Source organism: Physella acuta, unplaced genomic scaffold (genome assembly GCF_028476545.2).
Source record: "Physella acuta isolate Inbredline_101_S28 unplaced genomic scaffold, ASM2847654v3 ptg002310l, whole genome shotgun sequence".
In the NCBI taxonomy this organism is placed as follows: Eukaryota; Metazoa; Mollusca; class Gastropoda; family Physidae; genus Physella; species Physella acuta.
Genome location: NW_026733808.1, coordinates 27,840 through 52,856, shown reverse-complemented (window position 1 = coordinate 52,856; position 25,017 = coordinate 27,840). Strand labels below are relative to the sequence as shown.

The following is a 25,017-nucleotide window of genomic DNA, read 5'->3' as shown; positions in this document are numbered from 1 at the left end:
AAGGAATGAGGTAGCCAACATTTGTAGCATCCGATTTTGCTAGACGTGGGTTTCCGCCTGAGTTTTGCGTTCTTTTCCAGAGCATGCACCACACCATCCCAGCTGGTTTTGAAAATGGGGGGGGGGGGGGGGGGGGGGGGGGGGGGGGGGTGCCTAACTCGCGACTTTCAGGCTAGTGAGCGAACGTTTCTACAACAAGACCAAGTCGTCCAGTCCCCCCCCCCCTCCAGCCCCATATAAAACAAAACCTTCCAATATGAACATCATCCTAACATCAAAACACGAAAACTCTTATCCCAAAACATCAAAACACACGAAAAACTCTCACCCCAACATCAAACAAAACCCAGAAACTTAAAATGTCACACGATAAGATGAACAATTTATTCCAGCTATCGACAAGTGTCGTTCATGTTTTGAAATTGCCGTTGAATTACTTCCGGTAAACGGCTGTAGGCGGACATCACAAAGCGGACACTTGACACCAAGCCAACGTCTCCACCCCCCTTCCCTTCCCCTATGTAGCCTTTATTACCGAGTTCTGCATTCAGCCAAGATGGCAAGTCAAACCTAGCTGGCTGAGTAGTTAATGTCATCAGACGGACAACCGATGGCCAGATAAAAAAATAAATCGAAGAACCAAACAAAAAATGTAACAAGGGTTTTAAGTTAGATCAAAAGAAAGGGGAGGTAAGTGCTTACCGTCTGCATCTTTGGCTTCCAGACCGCTGGCTTCCAGCACTGTCACGTTCAGAATAACAATAGGCGGCTGGAATTGTTTTAAAAGTAGAATTAAAATGTGAAACGAATGTAAATATTACTTTTTAAAAATGATTTTTGTTTGTTATTGATCTCAAAATGGATTTTGCCTTGGCGCAAAGAATGATTATTACCACTAAACCATAAAGCCTAATCCTAGCTATAACCCTAACACTTTTAGAAATGGTTAAAGTATCCATATGACTAGCAAGGCGTGCTGTGGAACTTCCAACATGGGGGGGGGGGGGGGGCTGCAAGGGGTCTGAGGAGCCCTGTAAAGACAAAAATAAAAATAAAACAATGAACAAATGACAGCCCTGAACCCGCAACAGACGGGATTGATGTTGTACTTGCGGTCACGGCGGAACGCACCAATTGGTCTGTCTTCTTCTTCTGCGTGTCAACTTGTTATGCGCCATATAGGCCGCTGACTCCGATTTTAGCCTTTTTGGATTTGCTTCCATGGCCTTTGTCCAACCAAGAACAAGGCTGCAGTTGTTAAATTCCTCTCTAGAAGAGTTGCTGTCCGGTTTAGAAATTATGAGCTTTACCGACTCGACTACACCGACCCCGACCAATTGGTTGAAATCTAGTAATTTGAAGTACCTTGAGATTCTTTGGGGACTAGCCTAGGTTCCCCCCCCCCCCCCCCCCGAGTCCACGGGACGGCACGACACTGCTAGTGACCCAACGTTTCCTTTAGGCATCTCCACGGAACGAAATAGAATTTATACTTAGAAAATATCTGCTTTTACCAGTGTCCACCTCCTCCCTTGATAATTTTGTCCACCCCCCCCCCCCCCCCACTCCCGAAGGGAGAAAAAAAAACTTCTGAAAGAAACATTGCTCCGCAACGAAGTTGGATCCTAAAAAATGTCCGCTAGTTGCCCACTTGCGAGAAAATGAATTTCCCCCCCCCCCCTCACATAAGCGATTGTGCACATATTATATAAACGAAATACAGAAAATTTTTCAGCACTAAAGATAATAAATCAAGACTTAGAATATTTGATCCATACACCATTTTTATTTCACGTTCTTATTTTATTTCATTTTTTTTCTAAAATAACTACACAGCCTTTAACGATTCTCGGCACCGCCTTTTAGTCTTTGACCGTCTGTGATCGAGTGTGCTCGAGTTATCTCCCTACACGCCGGAGCCACAAAGCTGCTTAAAAACCCCCGCGAGAGTTACTGCCCTTCCGTTGTCACTGCTTTTACGGATATCGGAGAACTCTTCAAGACAAGAAAAAAAAAACAACTCACAAATTTAATGAGGTCACGTGCGCTGTTTTATTAATAATCCAAGAAAATGGTGGGTTAAGCCAGATTTGCCAGCTAAGCTGTAGGCTCATTTACCTGACATACACGTAGTTCTCTGCCACATTAAATGTATTGATGTTTGTTTTCAAGTTTTAGGTGCAGCACGTTTTATCTTATGTGTTGTTGCTGTTTTAGAGTTACTTATTTACATAACACATATAAATGATTTATTAGTTTTGAAATTTAAATTATAGCTATAAGTTATATATATATATATATATATATATATATATATATATATATATATATATATATATATATATATATAACAACAATCCATGTCTGTTACGTGGCATACTAGCGGTGTGTATGTGTATGTGTGTATGTGTGTGTGTGTGTGTATGACCGCCAAGCTCAGAAAAATAGCCAGAACCCAAATACAGCTCCCTCCCTCGCCCAATACATGCTCCCCCCACCGCCCTATACATCAGCAAAAAAGACAGACACAATTCAGGCGGAAGATTTGTCATTTTAATCTGAAGAAATGCCAAGTGTGCGCTACACTACATCTGTTAACACCCACTAAAGAAACACTAAGCACCCTCTAACCATCCACTAACCACCCTCTAACCACCCACATACCACACTTAACCTCCGTCTAAACCAACCGTCTAACCATCCTCTTCTAACTGTGTCTGACCACACTCTTACCACGGCTTAGGGTAGAGGTGATAGAACAACAACGTTTTATAAACTCCTGTCTTCTAGTTTTGAGGAAGATTGTGATATAATCCTTATTTGGGCGACCCGAAGCAGAAAGAAATGTCATCCATTTGGCTCAAGCCAAAGAAATCGCCCTCAGTGATCTGAGTTCGGGAGTGCGTTGTGTTCAAGTGTTTTATTCAAGGGTTATGTTGTTTTCAAGTTTGTGTTGTGTTGAAGGGTTGCGTTGTGTTCAAGGTTATGTTCAAGGGTTGTGTTGTGTTGAAGGGTTGTGTTGAAGGGTTGCGTTGTGTTCAAGGTTATGTTCAAGGGTTGTGTTGTGTTGTGTTCAAGGGTAGTGTTGTGTTCAAGAGTTGCGTTGTGTTCAAGGGTTGTGTTGTGTTCAAGCGTTGTGTTGTGTTCAAGGGTTGTGTTGTGTTGTGTTTCAAGGGTGGTGTTGTGTTCAATAGTTGCGTTGTGTTCAAGGGTTGTGTTGTGTTCAAGCGTTGTGTTGTGTTCAAGGGTTGTGTTGTGTTGTGTTCAAGGGTTGCGTTGTGTTCAAGGGTTTGGGGGTATGGACTTGGTACGTTGTGCTATGTTTGTGTTTGAGGGGTTGAGGGACTTGATACGCTGTGTTTGTGAAGAACGCTGTTTTTGGGGTACATTAAGGTAATAACTTTTTAAGGAAAGTGAATCGTCGTTCTAAATTTTCGTTACAATATTTTCAATATGAGTTTTTTTTATTACGTGTTTTCAATGTTTAGGGTTAGGTTCTTTTGTTTTCTTTAACGATTTGCCATTTTTAAGGTATTCCATCATCAAGATATGCTAATTTTTTGTCGTAAAGTTTGTGGCTGGTTTTATACTCTAAAGTGTATTGACAAAGCAAGAAAAATAAAGCAATACATCAAAACAATTAGATTCTAATATTTAAAATAAAAACACATTTTTGGAAATGTTTAAAAAAACCCTAGGAATAAGCATGGATTTGCTTATATTTCGTCGACAGCCCCCCCCCCCCCCACTTTTTAAATCGCCCAACTACGCATGCGCCTCCCACTTTAGCCAAAACTGTCACCGACCCATTGTGCACTCTATTTCTAGAAACATCCAGAAAAAAAATCCCCGCTTCGTCTAAAAGCTTCTGTCTTCAACATTTTCACTTAAAAAAAAACAACGACCGGCCTGCAATCGACTGAAGTTCCTCTTCACAATTTATATTTTTTATTTAAAAAAAAAAACACCGACTTCCGGTCAGAAGCGGAAGTAGTGTACCAAGAACTCATTAATAAACCAATCAAATATTTCTTGCTTCCCCCCCCCCCCCCCCACACACACACACAAACTATGAGCTTGTCGGAGGAGATTTCGTGACTTCCGCCGTCACTAAGAACACAGATTGTGAAGAGCTCTACTCTACGGCTGATTGGAGTTATCTGCCTTCCTTTGAACGTGATTTGAATAATGAGTAAGCCGCGTAAAACGATCTCGAGTTCTTGAACGTCAAATTAAAATAGTTTGGCATGATAAGAGCTAGTTTATGTCTTTTGCAATTATTAAAAAGCTTTATAATAAATTTGTCTTAAGTTGTTATATCAAATTGAAAAATCATTGTAAAGTAAACATTTTAAAAACATTTTTTCTTGCAATGTTCTTTAGCAAAAATTAAAATTGATATGAATTTAGTCATTTAGTTTACAGGCTTTTAAAATGGTGAAAAATAAATTATGTAAAATTGAGTAAACATTAGTTCAAATTATAAATTGTTAAAATAAAACGTTTGCAGCTTTTATTTAGTTTCCCCTTTTTAAAAATTTATCTAACATCTGAATTTTACTTAATGACGAAATGTTGATTGAAATGGTAGACACGACAATGGTAGCGTGGATTAATAAGTGAAAGATGAAATTAATTCTTTTGATTAGCTGGATCTAATTAATGGCTTTAGTCAGGCGAAGAGCACCATGGTACCCTGCTGTACAACTAAATTTGTGAAAACCATCATCTCTTGTGTGTCCCACATCTTCACCGCCCTTCCTTCCGCGTAAAACCCACATTTACTTCAATGTATAACGACTCATTTCTTCCATATCAGAAACATAGTTTCTAAAATTTGAAATTCACATAGTCTTCCATGTAAAACCCACCTTTGTAAACGTAGAATTCATCAATTTCACTCGCAAATCCCACCTATTTTTTAAATAGGTAAAACCAACCTTTATCTTCAACTTAAAACTTACGTTTTTACAAACGTAAACTCCCTCTATTTTCCCCAGATAAAATCCATATCTCTCCATGTGAAACCCACCTTTAATCTTCCTGTGAAACTCCTCTTTTATTACTGTGTATAACCCACTTCCATCGCTGCACGCCTTTTCTTTTATGTGGACATACCATAAAACCCCACATTTTCTCAAATGAAACCTCGCATTTGATGTAAAAACCCACCCTTCTTTGCCATAAAATCCCACCTTTGACGTAAAACCCACCTTTCCTATTCATGAAACTCCACCTTTAATGTAAAACCTACTTTTTCTTATAATAAACCCGCACCCTTCCTTACCATAAAACCCCACCATTGATGTAAAACCCACCTTTTCTTACCATAAAACATCACCCATCCTTACCATAAAACCCCACCATTGATGTAAAATCCACCTTTTCTTACCATAAAAAACCACCCCTCCCCAACCATAAAACCCTACCATTTATGTAAAACCCACCTTTTCTTACCATACCCCCCCAACCATAAAACCCCACCATTGATGTAAAACCCACCTTTTCTTACCATAAAACACCCCCCCCCCACAACCATAAAACCCCACCATTGATGTAAAACCCACCTTTTCCTCCGTGGCCCGAGCCAGCAGCCTGGCATGGTCCTCAGGACTGACCCCAAACGACTCCTTGGCATACTGGAACAGGTCTTGTATGTATGGCGAGTGTCCGCCAGAAGTTGTCCCGATCTTGTGCTTGATCGTGTACAAAACTTCGATGTACAGTAGCTCAAACTGTAAACAGAAAGTACGGAAGACTGGTTGGGTATATTTTCATAGCTCACAAAACAGAAAGTACGGGAGACTAGTTGGGTATGTTTTCATATTTTCATAGGCTCAGAGAACTGCAAGATCTCCAAAACATAAACTAGGGAACAACGAATAATTTCTATTATATGTATACTGATATATATATTTATAATATATGCAAGCCCTAACACAGGGGGGAGGGGTGTCTAATCCCTAGGCTAATCAACTATTGGAGCGTCGGTGCAAATCTGGGTAAACCCAGACTGGTTAAATCCTAACCTTAGTCTTAATTAGTCTAAAATGAAACAAAAAAGCTTATCACACACACACATACACATACACACACACACACACACACACACAGACCACACACACACACACACACACACATATATATATATATATATATATATATATATATATATATATATATATATATATATATATATATATATATATATATATATATATATATATAAACGTAAATTAAAAGCAGTGATGTAATTTTTTGTATAGACGATGCCTTGAGCGACCAAGGAGTTTACTAAAGAGAGAAAATTTGGATGATTTTCTTCCAGATAATTTATAAAACGTTTTTAATGCTTGTCTAAACGTTTTTGACTGTGTAGGTGCCGGGTTGAGTTATATGCCAGCATTAGCGTACCTCTTTCTTGGACAACTTGGTCAGGTGTGGCCTCGTGGCGAACTGTATCTCCACAGGTGGGGGCTTGTCAAAGTCTTTGTCATCCTGGAAAATGTGAAATAAACATAGGGGTCGTAAACATCAAATGTAGAATTCAGACGTGGGTCGTAAACATCAAATTTAGAGTTAAGACATGGGTCATAAACATCAAATTTAGAATTAAGACGTGGGTCGTAAACATCAAATTTAGAATTCAGACATGGTTCGTAAACATCAAATTTAGAATTCAGACGTGGGTCGTAAACATCAAATTTAGAATTCAGACATGGGTCGTAAACATCAAATTTAGAATTCAGACATGGGTCGTGAACATCAAGTTTAGAATTCAGACATGGTTCGTAAACATCAAATTTAGAATTCAGACGTGGGTCGTAAACATCAAATTTAGAATTCAGACATGGTTCGTAAACATCAAATTTAGAATTCAGACATGGTTTGTAAACATCAAATTTAGAATTCAGACATGGGTCGTAAACATCAAATTTAGAATTCAGACATAGGTCGTAAACATCAAGTTAGGCATTCAGACATGGATCAAAAACATCAAATTTAGAGTTAAGACATGGGTCGTAAACATCAAATTTAGAGTTCAGACGGCGGTCGTAAACATCAAATTTAGAATTCAGACATGGTTCGTAAACATCAAATTTAGAATTCAGACATGGGTCGTAAACATCAAATTTAGAATTCAGACATGGGTCGTAAACATCAAATTTAGAATTCAGACATAGGTCGTAAACATCAAATTTAGAATTCAGAGATGGGTTATAAAAAATCTAATTATGATTTAAGACATGGGTCATTTAAAAAGAACAAGTTATGAACACAGACATTGGTCATGAAAATCTTGATAAGAATTCAGAAATATGTAATAAAATTCAAGTCAAGAATACAGATATGGGGCATAAAAATATTGTTAGCAATGCAGATATGGGTCATAAAATTCAAGTATACAGAACCCGGCCAAAGACGACGTTATATGGTATAGGTTTTAGAGGAAATTTAGAATATTTTGGGTGGTGATCGGAAGTTATTGACCGAAATTGGAGTCTAAAAATATGGAACTATGGTTTCTAAAAAAACATTTTTTTTTTAAATCTATAAATTAGATTGTGGGAGGACGTGGTCGGATGGTAAAGTGCACTACTGCTAACCCGAATATGTCGAGTTCGGATCCCGCATTGAGTCATTCCTTAGTAAGTCCCAGACCACTCAGCTTAAATGGGTACCTGAATAACGTTAGGGAAAGTAAAGGCGGGTGGACGCATACCCTTTATGTTGAAGTCACTGAAACAGATGAACTCTACTTCGTTAGACATACACGCCGAAGAACGCAAAGGAAACGCTTTTGAAACAAGTTAACAATGTTTATTTCGAGAGTTTGGAGAGTTTTGAATTAAACAAAAAAAAAAAAAAAAATTGAAAAAAACAAAAAAAAAAAAAAAAAAACGTGCTACTCCAGGAATTGAACCCAGAGCGTTATTTAAAGACAAAACCTGGACGCATTCAGAAGACTATGTAAAAATTCTGGACAGCGTCCCAAATCTCACAATCATCAGCAGGGACGTACGAGATTACACGAGAAATTGCGGGATTTACCAGAGCAGGCGACACCATCTGCGAGATTTCAACGTGGTGAATATCCATGGAGACGAAAAGGAGGGGGGGGGGGGTATTCTAGAAGAGTTAATGGTACGGGTTGGTTTTAAAAAAAAACCGTTTGATGCAAAACAGAGCGTTGATGTTTCTGGTGAGTCGACAAGAAGGCAATCAATACCCGATTAGTGGGGGATAGAGGCTTTAGTCTTATCTGGCATCAAGGCTGGGAGTGGTTAAGGGCTGGGCCTCGTTGACAATCTTGATACTGATAATACAAGCTCCACATTGATGATACACGTCCCACATTGATGATACAATCACACAATGATGTTACAGGCTGATACAATCACACAATGATGTTACAGGCTGATGGTACAATCACGCAATGATGTTACAGGCAAAATAATGATACAGACACACGTTGATGTTACAGGCAAAATTATGTTACAGACACATGTTGATGTTACAGGCAAAATGATGATACAATAACACCATGATGTTACAGGCAAACTGATGACACAATCACACAATGATGTTCAAGGCAAAATGATGTTACAGACACGTTGATGTTACAGGCAAAATGATGTTACAGACACATGTTGATGTTACAGGCAAAATGATGTTACAGGCCCACGTTGATGTTAAAGGCAAAATGATGTTACAGACACACGTTGATGTTAGATCAAATTGATAATACAATCACATAATGATGTTACAAAATGATGATACAATCACACAATGATGTTACAATGATGTTACAATCTGATGATACAATCACACAATGATGTTACAAAATGATGATACAATCACACAATGATGTTGGAGACAAACAGATGATACAATCACACAATGATGTTACAAACTGATGATACAATCACACAATGATGTTACAAACTTTTGTTACAATCATCACACAATGATGTTACAAACGGTTGACACAATCACACAATGATGTTACAAATTGATGATACAATCACACAATGATAATGGAGACAAGCTGATGACACAATCACACAATGATGTTACAAATTGATGATACAATCACACAATGATAATGGAGACAAGCTGATGACACAATCACACAATGATGTTACAGAGTGATGATACAATCACAAAATGATGTTGGAGACAAGCTGATGATACATGTTCGTAAAGATTGAATAGAAAAGAAGGACAATAGCACCTCTTTAAAAAAGAATTAATATTTTTTCTGTATATTTTACTTTCTTTAACTAAGTACCTATTAGTGCACTATACCTTTCTCCTCTAAAGTCTACCGGTTTGGGAACCGCTAATTTAGTATTTTTACCACATATTTCTGCGCATATGACCTAAATATTCATCATCATCATTTCCCGTTCGTTCCCAAAACACGCGGGGTAGATGAAGTAGAGTTCATCTGCTTCAGAGACCTCGACATATGAAGGGATAATGTGGTTAGCACAAGGCTCAGCTGCTTTTTTTCCCTAAACGTGAGTTAGGTACCCATCAGAGCTGGGTGGACTCAGAACGCTCCACTGATTTGAACCCGGATTCGAACTCGAGATTCTCGTGTTAGCCGTCCCCGTCCTAACAATTACAGACTCGTAATTTTAAACGTATATTAGGACCACGAATTAAGTTTATACCTATGTACGAAAGTAAAGTTCATTTTTGTTTTTGTTTTAAATAGAAAAGTAACGCTATTAATGAAATCACGTGAAACTGTTTATATTGATAGGTTTCTTACTAATCATTATGATATGTAAGTGATCTATATCGAACGTGAGTCTTTGTCCTACATAATTTGCTTGGAGATGATTCACTGAGAGTTTCTTTACGAGTACTAATATGTTTAATATTTCAACCAAGGAACCAAATACAAATGGTGACAAGAATCCTATTCCAACCGGAATTAACGCTACAATCTCGTAAGTCCACGAGAACAAACGTGATTTTGTTTGAACCGTTAAACGGAAATTAAATTTGCCGAGTTTTTGTTTTTTTTGTTTTTCAAAGTTCACAGGGTGACACGATCAATCACAGGAACACGGAATGGGAGGCTTTATCACAACCACACCACGACAACACCACACCAAGACCACACCACGATCACACCACACCAAGACCACACCACACCACGACCACACCAAGACCACACCATGACCACACCACGAACACACCACAACCACACGACAACCACATCACGACCACACCACGACCACAACCACAGCACGACCACACCACTACCACACCACTACCACACCACGACCACACAGCACCACGACCACGACAACACCACAACAAGACCACATCACACCACGACCACACCAAGACCACACCACGAACACGACCACACCACAACCACAACCACACCACGACCACGACCACACCACACCCAAACCACAACCACACCACGACCACACCACACCCAAACCACAACCACACCACGACCACACCACGACCAAACCACGACCAAACCACGACCACGACCACACCACATCCAAACCACACCACAACCACGACAACACCACACCACACCACATCGCGACCACACCACGAACTCGACCACACCACGAACACGACCACACCAAGACCACACCACGACAACACCAAATCCACCCCACAACCACACCACGACCACACCACGACCACACCACGACCACACCACAACCACACTACAAGCACAACCACACCACACCACAACCACACCACGAACACACCACGATCACACCACGACAACACCACACCACGACCACGACCACACCACACACGACCACACCATGATCACACCACACTACGACCACATCACGACCTAAACCACACCATGACCACACAGTACCACGACCACAACCACACCACACCACGACCACACCACAACCACGACCACGACGACACCACAACCACACCACGACCACACCACGACCACACAGCACCACGACCACGACCACACCACGACCACACCACAGCACGACCACATCACAACCACAACAAGACCACACCACCTAATATACCTAATCCTAATCAAGTTATAAAACATTGAAATAAAAATGTTAGTGACTCTTTAAAAAATGGTAAGTTTTGTAAGTTTTAACGTTTGGCTCTTTCGTCATTAAGGGTTGCCGACCCCTGATTTTTACAAGCTTTTATTTAACTCACTTCCTCGTCATTCTGTCTGTCGTCAGTCTAGATAGAAACGCAGGAGTGAAAATTCGGACAGTTCTACTTGACCGATACGATTCACAGTTGGCACGTGGGTCAAGACATGAAGACAATGCAATCTGAAACTAAATTTGACTTAATTGGATGCCTAATTGATTTTTTATGAATTAATTAAAATTTGGACCGAATTAGTAGGCATGTCTAGCCAACCACACCACACGCGTCATCAATAGCTGCGCCATCACGACCACGTAATGGCTGCGTTCAAAAACCATTGCGCGCCTACTGAACGTGATATTCAGTAGGCGCGCAATGGTTTTTAGTCATGTAACTCTATTGTAGATAAAACATGTAAAGTACTGAAAAAAAAATTCATAAAAAACGTTTTAATAACAAGCTTTTATGTAATGATGCACTAAAAAGTAGAAAATAAATTATAGACTACTATTTAAATAACTATAAAGAAAAGCGTGGGTGTCTTCCTTAACATTAGTAAAGGTATCCAATAGATACTAAAGTGACCCACGCTTTTCTTTATAGTTATTTAAATAGTAGTCTATAATTTATTTTCTACTTTTTAGTGCATCATTACATAAAAGCTTGTTATTAAAACGTTTTTTATGAATTTTTTATACCACGGTTTTATGTTAAAGATAGGGTAGTAAATTTTTTTTTTGTTAGATAGGGTAGTAAAACATTAAGTCTTTGTGGAGGTTTGCAGTAATGAACACATTATAGAATTTGCCTCTATTTTTTAAAATTAAGACAAAACAAATTTAAAGTGTTTAGTATGCAGCTTAGAGATAAAAATTTAGTTGTGATTATATTTTTGATTACCTTGTTAGTCCAGCTGTCAAAGAAACTACTTTCTTAATACATTTAATTTAAGAAGTTCACAAGTACATACTTTATTTTTTTGTCCTCAATTTTTGTTTACTTTTGAAATTTGATTAAACGTTGTCTCCCTTGGATTATTATTATAATGATATTGTCACACAGTTCGAGGTTAAAGAACGTTGCAGTGGGGGAAAAATGCGAGTAAATCATTTTTTCTTTACGTGTTATGTGGGGTAAAAAGTATCTATTTCAATAGCTTCAGATTATCGGAATCAAGCCAGGAAAAGTAAATGTAACTGGGTGTAGTGGTGAACATAGAAAGGAGCAGAGTAAGCCAGGGGCTTAGCTGAGGGGGGGTGCGGACCGCACCGGGTGACACCATTTAGGGGGGGGGGGGGGGTGACACCAAGGCAAAAAATAGCAAATCTATTTTTTAAAATTAAGACAAAACAAATTTAAAGTGTTTAGGGGGGGGGGGGTGACACCAAAACAAAAAATAGCAAATCGAAAGTTTGAGGGGGGTTGGGGTGTGGTGCAAATCGAAAGTTTGAGGGGGGGGGGAGTGCACATGGAAAGTTTGAGGGGGGGTGCAAATCGAAAGTTTGAAGGGGGGGGGAGTGCACATCGAAAGTTTGAGGGGGGGGGGGTGCAAATCGAAAGTTTGAAGGGGGGGGGATCGAAAATTTGAAAGTTAGTCCCCGGGAAGGGTCACTACGCATCTGGGGGGGTGACACCATTGAGTGCCGCACCGGGTGACACCCGACCTCGCTACGCCACAGGAGAAAGCAATTGTTGAGTCGGTTTGGCTCTTCAAACTTTGCTTTGAACGGGGTGCTGGATGTAGATTTCGTGTCTTCTTCATTTACTTTAACTGATTTTCATGTTTTATCCGGTTCTGGGCTGTTTCTCTTTCTTTCTCTTGATAGTAGTTGATGTATCCAATGTTTGTTTGTTTGTTGTGTAGTTTGTTACGTTACGTTTGCCTGTCGTCCCTACTGGGACATAGGCTGCTGACAAGAGCTTTCCAGACGTCTCTGTCCTGGGCTAGTCTCTCCAACTGTCCCCAGGTGTATCCAATCTTCTTGGTGTCTTCTTCCAGGTCACGTCTCCAGATCTTTCTTGGTCTGCCTCTCCTCCTTCTGCCTTGTGGATTCCAGGTGAGGGCCTGTCTTGTTATGCTGGATACAGGCCTCCTGAGTGTGTGGCCAATCCATTTCCACTTTCTCTGGAGGATCTCTACTTCAGCTAGCAGTTGATTTGTCCGTTGCCATAGAATATCATTTCTGATGGTTTTAGGCCAGTGAAATCGCAGGATCTTTCTGAGGCTTGCGTTTATAAATGATTGTATTTTCTTCTTATTTATAGCAGTTATTCTCCATGTCTCAGCTCCATAGAGTAAAACAGATTTTACTAGTGTGTTGAAGATCCGGATTTTTACTCCAAGGGTTAAATCTCCTAAACCCAAACATTTTTTAGTTGGTTGAAGACTGCTCTTGCCTTGCCCGTCCTGATTTTTATGTCTGCTTCTGTCCCACCCTGCTTATCAACAATACTTGCAAGATAGGTGAATCTATCCACTTCTTCTAGGGCTTCTTCTGCCCATGTTATGGGGTTGCTGTTTGATGCATTGACTTTGAGAACTTTACTTTTCCCTCTGTGGATGTTCAGACCCAGGCTTGTAGAAAAATTTGCAACCCTGTTGGTTTTATCCTGCATTTGCTGTTGTGTGTGAGAAAGGAGGGCCAGGTCGTCAGCAAAGTCCAGGTCATCCAGCTGGCTCCACAGTGTCCACTGTATACCGTTTTGCAATTTCTCTGTTGACATCTTCATAACCCAGTCTATGGCCAGTAGGAACAGGAATGGTGAAAGTAGGCAACCCTGCCTTACACCAGTACGTACTGGGAAGGCCTCTGTAGTCTGTTGGCCATGCACTACTCTACATTTCAGACCTCCATATAAAGACATAAAGATGTTGACTATTTTCTGTGGCACCCCGTAGTGTCTCAACAATTTCCACATTGACTGCCTATCCAGACTATTAAAGGCCTTCTCATAATCTGTGAAATTAATATAAAGAGATGAGTTCCACTCTTGTGTCTGTTCAATGATGATGCGCAGGGTAGCAATTTGGTCTACGCATGACCTTTCCTTCCTAAAAGCCCGCTTGTTGATCTCGAAGCTGGGGATCTATCGCTTCCTTCATTCTGTTTAATAATATTCTGTTGAAGACTTTGCCTGGGATGGACAAAAGTGTTATCCCTCTGTAGTTAGAGCATGCACTAAGATCGCCTTTCTTTGGAAGCTTTATGAGTAGTCCCTCCTTCCACTCCTCTGGTATTTGTTCATCTTCCCAGATTTTCTTGAAGAGTGTGTATAGTAGTGTGGTGCTAGTTTCTATATCTGCTGTCTGTGCTTCTGCCGGTAGACCATCTATTCCTAGAGCCTTACAATTTTTCAGCTGCTTTATAGCTTTATGTACCTCTTCTTTCGAAGGTGGGTTGCAGTCTATAGGGAGGTCACTTTCAGCTGGTGGTATGTCTTGCATGCACTCTGGTGTTGGTCTATTCAGTAGTTCTTCAAAATGTTCTGCCCATCTCTTCATCTGTCCTTCTGCTTCAGATATTGTCTTTCCATCTTTGGTCTTCACTGGCCTCTCTGGCTTACTGTACTTATCTTTTCTTAATTGTATTGTACACGTCCCTAATATTACCATGGTACAGTGCTTCTTCCGCTTCTCTTGCCAGCAGTTCCAAATAACTCCGCTTGTCTTTCCTTATGTGTTTCTTGACATTTTTGTTCGTTTCGGTGTATTCTTCGAGTGCTTTTAATTTAGAAGCCCGTGTGCGGCTGTTGTTTAATGTTGCCTTCTTTCTTTTTCTCTCTTCATAATTTTCATGGTATCTGCTGATATCCATTCCTTCGCTTGTCTTTTGATAGGGCCTAGCACTTCTTCGCATGCTGATGTTAATATATTTTTAGTTTTTTTCCATGTTTCCTCTATCGTCTCTTCTTCTATTAGTTCCTGTAGTACCTGAAACCTATTGGACACATGAAGTTTAAATTCATTGAGTTTAGAGGGGTCCTTTAGCAGGCCTGTGTTGTATCTGTATTTCCTTTTGTTTTCCATTTTTTTCTTCAGTTTGAGTTTTACTTTAGCTACCAGTAGGTGATGGTCTGAAGCAACATCAGCTCCTCTCTTGACACGTACATCTTGAAGTGATCTCCTGAACTTTTTAATGATACATATATAATCTATCTGGTTTTCTGTAGATAGGTCGGGTGATACCCAAGTAGCTTTATGTATCCTTTTGTGATGAAAGAGACTACATCCAATGACTAAATTATTTGTGGCACACAAGTCAGCAAATCTTTCTCCGTTTTCATTTCACCTTGTGTAGTTTGTAGGCTGGGAGTGTCGAGATCTGGGTGGTGACTGCGTCCGGGTTCTTTACTTGCTGTGGTGCTGCGTCTTGTTCAATTGTTGGCGTCCGCGTTGATTCAGTTGTGTCCAGAGATGGACTTTGGGCATTGGGGTTGACTGGTTGTATTGTGATCCCTGTTGCTATACGACAACAACACGACCACACCACACCACGACCACACCGCGACCACAACACAACCACACCACACCATGACCACACCACGACCACACCACGACCACACCACACCACACGACAACCACTCCACACGACAACCACTCCACACAACAACCACACCACGATCAAAACCACACCACGACCAAACCACACCACGACCACACCATGACCACACCACACCACACGACAACCACACCACACGACAACCACACCACGACCAAAACCACACCACGACCAAACACGACCACACCACGACCAAAAACCACACCACAACCACACCAAGATCACAACACAAATTCCTAGCTACAACTAAACGATACCTAAACTGCGGTTAAACAATGTCTTTAGTGCGGCTAATCCATCACTATAGTGCAGTTAAACCACGTCGGCGGCTACAGCACGGTTACAATGTGGCTAACCTTCGACTAAACTACGGATCAGCCACACTAAACTTGAGTTAAACCACGGCTAAACCACGACTAAGCCCTACTACAGACACAAGGAGAGAGACGGAAGGAAACGATGCTCCGTCGCTTTAGGGTAAAATAAGTCATCAACAAAGCCAACGATCAAACATGAAACAAAAAAAATCAATATATTGTTTCCTGAAGCGCCAATCTTGCAGAGGCAGATGAATCGATGGGTGACGGGCTGAGTTTTTCTAATCGTTCACAACACGACAGCAGACGACACGAACATTTGGCGGGAAAACAAAGCTCGTTAAGTTCAACATGTTGCAAGATTAAATTTTGATAAATAAAGGGATATTTTTTTTAATAAGAACTTGGCAAGACAGTTTTAGGCTGAAGTCGACTAAATTTACATTCGCTAGTTCCTTTTTTTGTGTGTAGAAATATTGTTTATCTTTGTCCGCTTTCTCACATTGTCCTTCATGTGAAGATGTAATATTTTGCTCAGGAGTGAGATTAATAAAACCAACGTTTCTTACACCTTGCTTTTATGTTGTAGAAAGGATAAGTTTTTTTTTTTTTTTTTTTTTTTTTTTTTTTGTTTTTTTTTTTTTTTTTTTTTTTTTTTTTTTTTTGTTTTTTTTTTTTTTTTTTTTTTTTTTTCTTTTTTTTTTTTAGCCTCAGACATGTAATTTACAGCGTCAGTTGTGTGTGTTCGCTTTAGTATTACAGTTTTCATCACCGGCTTGTGAGGACTGACACAGATTTACAATAGTAATATTTCTTTCTTACTTGTAGCCTACTTTCATTCATTTAAGATGGTTTACTTATACATAGATCTAATACAAAACGTCTAAATATAAAGAAAAAATAAAAATTAAAAACCAACCTGAAACTGAAAATGCAAATGTGTAATTAAATGATGATTTAAGGGATTTTTTTCCATCAGCGTGGTGGGCTGAGGGGACGAGAAGGGGGGGAGAGGGTTGAATTTGTTTGTTTTTTTTAAAGTAGAGCTGAAATGAATTTACACTTAGTCATCGAGACACCGCATGGCTGGGAATGCAACCAATTGGAATTTACCTCTTCTCTTTAAAATTATGACCAAACAAATTTAAAGTGTTAGGTTTGTAGAGTAGAGATTGGAAATTTACTTGCGATTATAGTTTAGATTACCTTGTCAGTCCAGCTGACGCAGAAACTACTTTCTTAATCCATTTAATATAAGAAGTTTACAAGTAGATGCTTTATTTTTTGTCCTCAATTTTTTGTTTAATTTTAAAATTTGGGTAAACGTTGTCTCCCTTGGATTATATTTATAATGATAGTGTTACATGGGAGACAATGACGTTTTCTAGAGGTTCGAACTTTATATAGCGGGGTAAAAAGTATCGATTTCAATAACTTCAGATTATCCGAATTAAGCCAGGAAAAGTAGAGGTAACTGGGTGTAGTCTTCTTCTTCTTCGTTCTTAATTTTTAGTGTTGGAAGGGATCGAGCCTTATCTGCCAGAGGGTTTGAACTCGAGACTTTTTTCGAATTTATCAACCATCAGCTTTGCCGACTCGATCATGCTTCCATCACAATTAAGGATTACGTGTCAACTGGTTATGCGCCATTTGACTCCAATTTCAGCCTGCTTTTCTTTTTGGATTTGCTTCCATAGCCTTTGTTCAATCAATCAAGAACAAACTACAAGGCAGCAGTTGTTTGATTTTGGAGTTGTCTCTCCTAGAAGAGTGGCTGTCCCCAGCTAACGAGCCTCATCTGCCCGAGGGTTCGAACTCGAAACTTTTCGTTTTAGCAACCATGAGCTTTACCGACTCGACCAGCCGACCCCCTACTGGGTGTAGTGGTAGAGCAGAGTAGGCAATTGTTGAGTCGGTTTGGCTCTTCAAGCTTTGCTTAGAACGTGGCGGTAGCTGTAGAATTCGTGTCTTCTTCATAGAACTTTACTGCTTTTCAATTTAAATCTCGTTCTGGGCTGTTTCTCTTTCTTCTCTTGATGTATCCAATGTTAGTTTGTTGTTGTGTGGTTTGTAGGCTGGGAGCTATTTTCTGTGGTGTTGAGGTCATGGTGGTGACTGCGTCCGGGTTCTCTACTTGCTGTGGTACTGCGTCTTGTTCAGTTGTTGGCGTCCGCGTTGATTCAGTTGTGTCCAGAAATGGACTTTGGGGATTGGGGTTGGCTGGTTGTATTGTGATCCCTGTTGCTATACGACCACATCACGACCACATCACGACCGCAACATGACCACACCACACCACACCACACCACGACCACACCGCGACCACAACACAACACAACCACACCACAACCACACTACAACCACACCACAACCACAACCACAGCCACACCACGACCACACCACAACCACGACCACGACCACGACCACGACCACGACCAAACACGACTACATCACGACCACTCCATGAACACACCACACGACGACCACACCACGACCAAACCGGTGACCCGTCAAAAGAGCGCACGACATAAGAGCGCCGACATAAGAGCGCAGACAAAAGAGCGCCGACATAAGAGCGCAGCCAATTAAAAAAAACACGTGTTGTACGCTAAACGAATATGACATGGTTTACATTTGTTTTAATTAAACAATCGGCGGTACGATAAAACGACGTGTTTATTTATATTATGTTTAATATGTTATGAATGCAGTTTGAAAATATTTCTTACCCAAGTAACATGGAGAGGATCGAATCACAGAAAGGGAAGGTTATTATATTGGTCGAAGGCTACAGATATCGAAAGGACAGAGCAAATGCTGATGGAAGTACGACATGGAGATGCTGCAAGAAAGATGTCTGCAGAGGACGGATGAAAATGCTGAACGATGTTGTTCTGTCATCATCAGGAGGATACGTAGCTAGGGAGGCGAAGGAGAAACCATCCTGTTGTTTATAAATTGGTCAACCAGTTTCGTCTGGAACAAGATCACATCGAACTGGAACGTAATCTAGCTGGAGATAATCAACCAGAAGCTTCCAAGAACAATTATATTCAGCTGAACCGAAGATTGCAGGGGATTGCTTCAACCTATGCTAATGAATCAATACGAGGTATAGCCCACAACTTAGCAATAAAAATGCAACTATAAAGAAACGTTTTATTCATTTGAAATATATTTTCATTTTGTTACATTTCATTTCAGTTTATATTCTAAATTTAGGCCTAACATTTAAAATCTTTGTATGTGTTATAAGATTGCTTTTTGAATAATTGGACTTCATGTTGATTATACCAGTTTTTTTAGTTAAAGAAACTGAACAATTAGTTTTTTTTAATGAAACAATAAAGAGTTAACATCAAACAATAACTTCTGCTCTGAGTTAATTTTTTCTTAACCATTAACTATGGTTTTCGATCTTTAGTTTGCGCTCTTATGTCGGCGCTCTTTTGTCGGGAAATTAGTGCGCTCTTATGTCGGCGCTCTTATGTCGGCGCTCTTTTGTCTGCGCTCTTTTGTCGGCGCTCTTTTGTCGTGCGCTCTTTTGACGGGGTGCCGACCAAACCACACCACGATCACACCACGACCACACCACGACCACACGACAACATACCATGACCAAAATCACGACCACACCACACCACGACCACACCACACCACACCACGATCACACCACGACTACACCACGACCCGACCACGACCACACCACGACCACACCACGACCACGACCACGACCACGACAACACCACAGCCACACCACAGCCACACCACGACCAAACCACAATCACACCTCGACCACACCACACCACGACAACACCACGACCACACCACATTCACACCACACCCACACCACACCCACACCACGACCACACCACGACCACGACCACATCACGACCACACCATGACCACACCACAACCACACCACGACCACACCACGACCATACCACGACCACACAACACAAAACCACGACCACATCACACCCACACGACGACCACGACCACGACCACACCTCGAACACGACCACACCCACACCACGACCACACCACACCACGACCACACCATGACCACACCATACCACACCACACCCACACCACGACCAAACCACGATCACAGCTCGACCTCCTAGCTACTACTAAACAATACCTAAACTGCGGTCAAACAATGTCTTTAATGCGGATAATCCAGGGGTCGGCAACCTGCGGCTCGCGAGCCGCATGCGGCTCTTTTGATATCAAGATGCGGCTCTCCAGCTCCTTGAACAAATACTAATAATCTTAATAAAAATATAAAATATTTGAAATAAAAAAATGTTTGTGGCTCTTTAAAACCAGGGAAATTTTGAAAATTGTAACTTTTGGCTCTTCCTCTTCAAAAGGTTGCCGACCCCTGGGTTAGACAAATCTAGACCTAATTTAAAAGTTGACAAATATTTTAAAATGTATGTGTTGTTTTTAACTTGGAGAATAAAGATGAATTAGACCACTAGTTAATATGATGTAGGCTTTGAACATTTTTTTTTCAAATAGAGTAATCCAGGGGTCGGCAACCTGCGGCTCGCGAGCCGCCTGCGGCTCTTTTGACGTTCAGATGCGGCTCTCCAGCTCCTTGCACAAATATTAATAGTTATATAATTTCATTTTTTACTGGACGTTGGGGTACGAGTTTACCCTGCGTTCAGTGGGATGGGAGATAAGCCTGATGAGAACCAAAGGACAGAAGCGAACGATGCAAGTTATTCAAACCGATATCCAAGCCAGTTAGTCTGCGTTTGCCGTGTTGAGGCCTGCCTAGCTAATGGGAGACTCCTCCTGAGCCGGTGATATCCGTAAAGAAAAAATAAAATAAAAATTAACAGCTTCTAAAGTGGATTGAGATAGTCCTAGAATAATATTATTTGATTACTAATTTTACTATTCTGGCGAAACATGTCTATGTTTTTATATGAATAAATATTATTTCATATTTAGTTATTTATTTTAAATAACAAATCAGATTTATTTACCTAATCCTAATCAAATTCCAAATATTAAACTAAAAATGTTGTAACTCTTTAAAATCTGGGAAATTTTGTAAAGTGTAACTTTGAAACTAACTTCTTGCTCTTTCGTGTCAAGTACTTCTGCATTTTTCCCTTTTCCTCCAACTCCTTTTTAAATTCAGCTTCCCATAAAGTTTTTTTTAGCAGATTTCTTTAAGAAGAAAGGTTTCTTTCCTTCCTTTATTCTCTCTCTCTCTTTCTTTATCCATTCTTTTTCCAAAAGTTCTTAATGAGATTTCATAGCTTCAGCTAGTTCTTTTTGCTCCATTCTGTTGACTAGCTGTTTCAACTCAAGACTTTTTATTTTTATCTGCAGTTTTGGTGATAATTTTTTAAATTCCAACTTTTCTTTAGTTTTCACATCATTTAGAAAACCATACGTTTGTTTAAAAATCTTTTCATTAAATTCACCAGACAAATCATCAAAACGAGGATCTCTTAAAAGTTTATTTTTTCCATCAAAACTGGTTTTTGGAACAGGTCTTCTTGCAGACAGTTCTGTTGGTCTGTTCTTATTTTCCTAATTGAAGTTTTGAGATTTTGTAGCATTTTTTGTAATCATTCCATGCCTGATTTATTGAACGGCATGAGCCCTAGTTTTTCTTGTATTTCCTTCAGTTCATTAAGCGGTACATTGGACATTTATTTGCGGATATCATCCATTGTATCATCTTCATTCATTTTGATTATTGACAGATTATATAGCTTTCGATATAAATGAAGACTAGCGATGTTTTCATCAGTTGCAACCAAGCTCATTTACTTTAGCAGCCATCTTATATAAGTTTTTTAAAATTCTACAAATAAAAAGTATATTTATTACAGTTGCAACACATCCAGCAATAATTGATCAATACAAATTTGTAATTTACGATTATTTAATGACATAGTTACAACATAAAGTTAAGGGTTTAGCATACACATAATAGTCATTATTTTACTTATTATCAAATTAAAATAGTATGACTAGTTTAATTTTCCCAATAATTATTTTTTGATAAATTATAATTATTAGATGTCAATAAATCATTGTTATCTGTAATTTTTCTTCAAGATTTTGTTTTATGAAATTTCAGTGAAAATTCTCTCCCTTGACCTAGTGAGTCGAAGCAAAGTTAACATAGCAGTGGGGACAAACTGCGAGCAATACATTTCTCCCAGAGTTTCTTCCAGGCATCTCCTCGGAAATGAAATTAATATAATTTATATAGAAAATATATACTTTTAACAGTGTCCGCCCCCCCCCCCCCGAAGAAAGTCTACCACCCCCCCCACCCGAAAATTTCAAGCCCCCCCCCCCCCCCCCCCCCGGAGAAAAAAGTCTAGAAGAAACACTGATTTCTCCTTGACCTGGTATAATATAAAGCCGGCTAAAACAAGTATCGATTACAATGTACAGTGAAACCCGTTTCATATAACTTCACATGAAATAACCCAAATTAAGTCAGGGAAAGTAAAACTATCCGCGGGCAGTGCTGACCCAGATGCGTAGCGAAGGCGGCGCAGTGGGTGCGGACCGCACCGGGTGACACCATTTAGGGGGGGGGGGGGTGACACTAATACTAAAAATTGCAAAATGTACAGAAGAAAAATGCTTTTTCGTCAGTTCCATAAATGATTAATTAAATTTAAATAGTCTTTTAAGTACAAATAGACAAATATTGCAAGAGGGTGGGGTGACACCATGACGTAAACGTGCTAACTATAGAGGAAAAAAAATGCTACATCCAGTTGTATTATTAACAGACTATAGATAAACATTGTTACTATTAAGTCTGCAGTGATTAAAGCTTACACACACACACACACACACACACACACACACACACACACACACACACACACACACATACATACATATATATATATATATATATATATATATATATATATATATATATATATATACTTTGTTTCTTTTCTTGGGTGTGACACCGCGAAGTGCCAAACCGGGTGACACCCGACTTTGTGACGCCACTGTGTTGATCACACAATCATCTAAAAAGATGATATCTATACAGATTGTAACTTTTGGGTAAACCGCTGTTATAGGACCTAAAGCTAGTTAAATCACGAACTTTAGTGGATATATAACAGCTTTTCATTATAAACATGTATTATTATTTAATTTATATTCAGTTTGTATTCAGTTTTTAAACACTAAAGCATTTATTCTTTATTAAATGTGATTTTAAATAGACTTTTGAACTTTCTAGATTTCGTTCCTCTAAAATTGTTTCCCGTATTGCTTTTTAAAACAGATTACAAGTGATTTCTCTTAGTCTATCTATGACCTATTAGTGTTCGTAATAGCAGTAATGGGTGGGTGATGGGGCTTCTAGATGTGTTATATAATACGATGTGGCGGATGGCATTTGAAATATTTTCTGGCGTTAATTAAAAGTTGGGAAGGAATGTCACATTTTTGTGTTTGCACACTACCTTAATGATATAAATAATTTGAGAATTAATCACTTATTCAAGTTAGAGGCGCCTTCTAGTCAATGGGGTGGGTCAGTGGTCAACTGTCAGTGTCCCCTGGGGATCAGTAGCACTGGGATGTTGCCTTGTCTCTACATCTTTCTTACATATGGTGCATGTTTATAATGACGTGCGGATGCGCTTATGGTGATGTTATCTTTATATGCTGAGATTGTTTTGGCAGAATTCGCAGCTGATTCTTTGTTTTGTTACAACAGATGCCCATTGAGTTTTATCAGAGTTTTTGGGTGTGTTTACTTTTGACTTGTCTTCTTTTGCGCATATTGTTTTATCCGCTTTGCCCCCCCCCCCCCGTCGGTAGTGCTCACTTCCTGTTCGGTTTGTTTAAATGGTATGGGCTTCACTGTTGTGTCCAATATTGTTTTGTAGGTTTTATTGTGTGTGTAGTGTGGTTGGTTTGGTATTGCTGTCCTCCTTTTCTTCTTTGGTTAATGTTGTTTCAGTGCCCATTGTTCTCTGCGGTTGCGCGGTTTGGAGAGTAATGTCGACCAGAATGCTGGTGTTTGCTCTGGTTATTAGAGTTGTTGTGGCGGCCTTGTCTTTTGAGGGTTAGCTGTAGTGTTTTATGGCTTATGTTATTGCTGTTCTTTCTGTTACTGTTTCGCCTTGAGCGGGTGTTTTTTTTTCTTCTTAATACTTTATCGCGGCCAGAGGCGTAACGACCCTTCCCGGCGCCCGGGGACAAACTTTCGATTTGCACCCCCCTCGAACTTTTAATTTGCACCCCCCCCCTCAAACTTTTGATTTGCACCCCCCTGGAACTTTTCATTTGCACCCCCCTCAAACTTTCAATTTGGCGCCTCCCCCTAAGGTCGGCGCCCTGGGACATATGTCCCCCTCGCCCCCCCCTCGCTACGCCTCTGATCGCGGCCCCTGGAAAGCAAGGAGCTACAGCCACACCTCTCCACTGGACTCGGTGTTGTGCAGCTTTCTTTATATTTCCCCACGTAAGCTCGGCAGCCCTTGCCTCTTCTTCTACCGTCCTTCTCAAGAATTTCCTTTGTAGTCTACATTCCTCTAACCCTGGTGAGTAGGTGTTGCTGGGGTGGCTTTATATGATGTGTCAAAGTAAGGTGGCTGGCAGTGGTTGGTTCAGGGCTGTGTTGATGCCACAGTGTTGACAGGCAAGTTATGTGCTAGGGTGGCTATGAGTGTGTTGATGGATTTGTTGTTGACAGGCTAGTTATGTGCTAGGGTAGCTATGAGTGTGTTGATGGATTTGTTGTTGTCATTCTATTTTCATGTAGCGTGGACTGGTTGGTGGCGTGTCTGTGTAGATGGTGAAGCTGCGACTGTTAATGTTAGGGATGGCGTTGACTGAAGGTTCATTCTGAGTGATTGCTGGAGTGTATCGTCTTGCTGGAGTGTCTTGCAGAAGTGTATTGTCGTGTTGGAGTGTATCGTCTTGCTGGAGTGTATCATCTTGCTGGAGTGTATCGTCTTGTTGGAGTGTCTTGCTGGAGTGTATCG

At 40.1% G+C, this 25,017-nt stretch overlaps 1 protein-coding gene across 1 annotated transcript in view; it reads right to left on the bottom strand.

The window, feature by feature from the left end:
- Positions 1 to 702: 702 nt before the first annotated feature.
- The window catches only part of LOC131932891 (protein unc-13 homolog D-like), a gene marked incomplete at its 3' end in the record, with an annotated part of 47,999 nt that continues 23,684 nt past the window's right edge, over positions 703 to 25,017 (bottom strand). Inside the window, exons 3-5 of the mRNA XM_059289794.1 lie at positions 6,415 to 6,498; positions 5,568 to 5,735; positions 703 to 769 (exon numbers count right to left, since the gene is read on the bottom strand). Coding sequence (XP_059145777.1) covers positions 703 to 769; positions 5,568 to 5,735; positions 6,415 to 6,498 — 319 coding nt within the window. The remainder of the gene's footprint in view (positions 770 to 5,567; positions 5,736 to 6,414; positions 6,499 to 25,017) is intronic.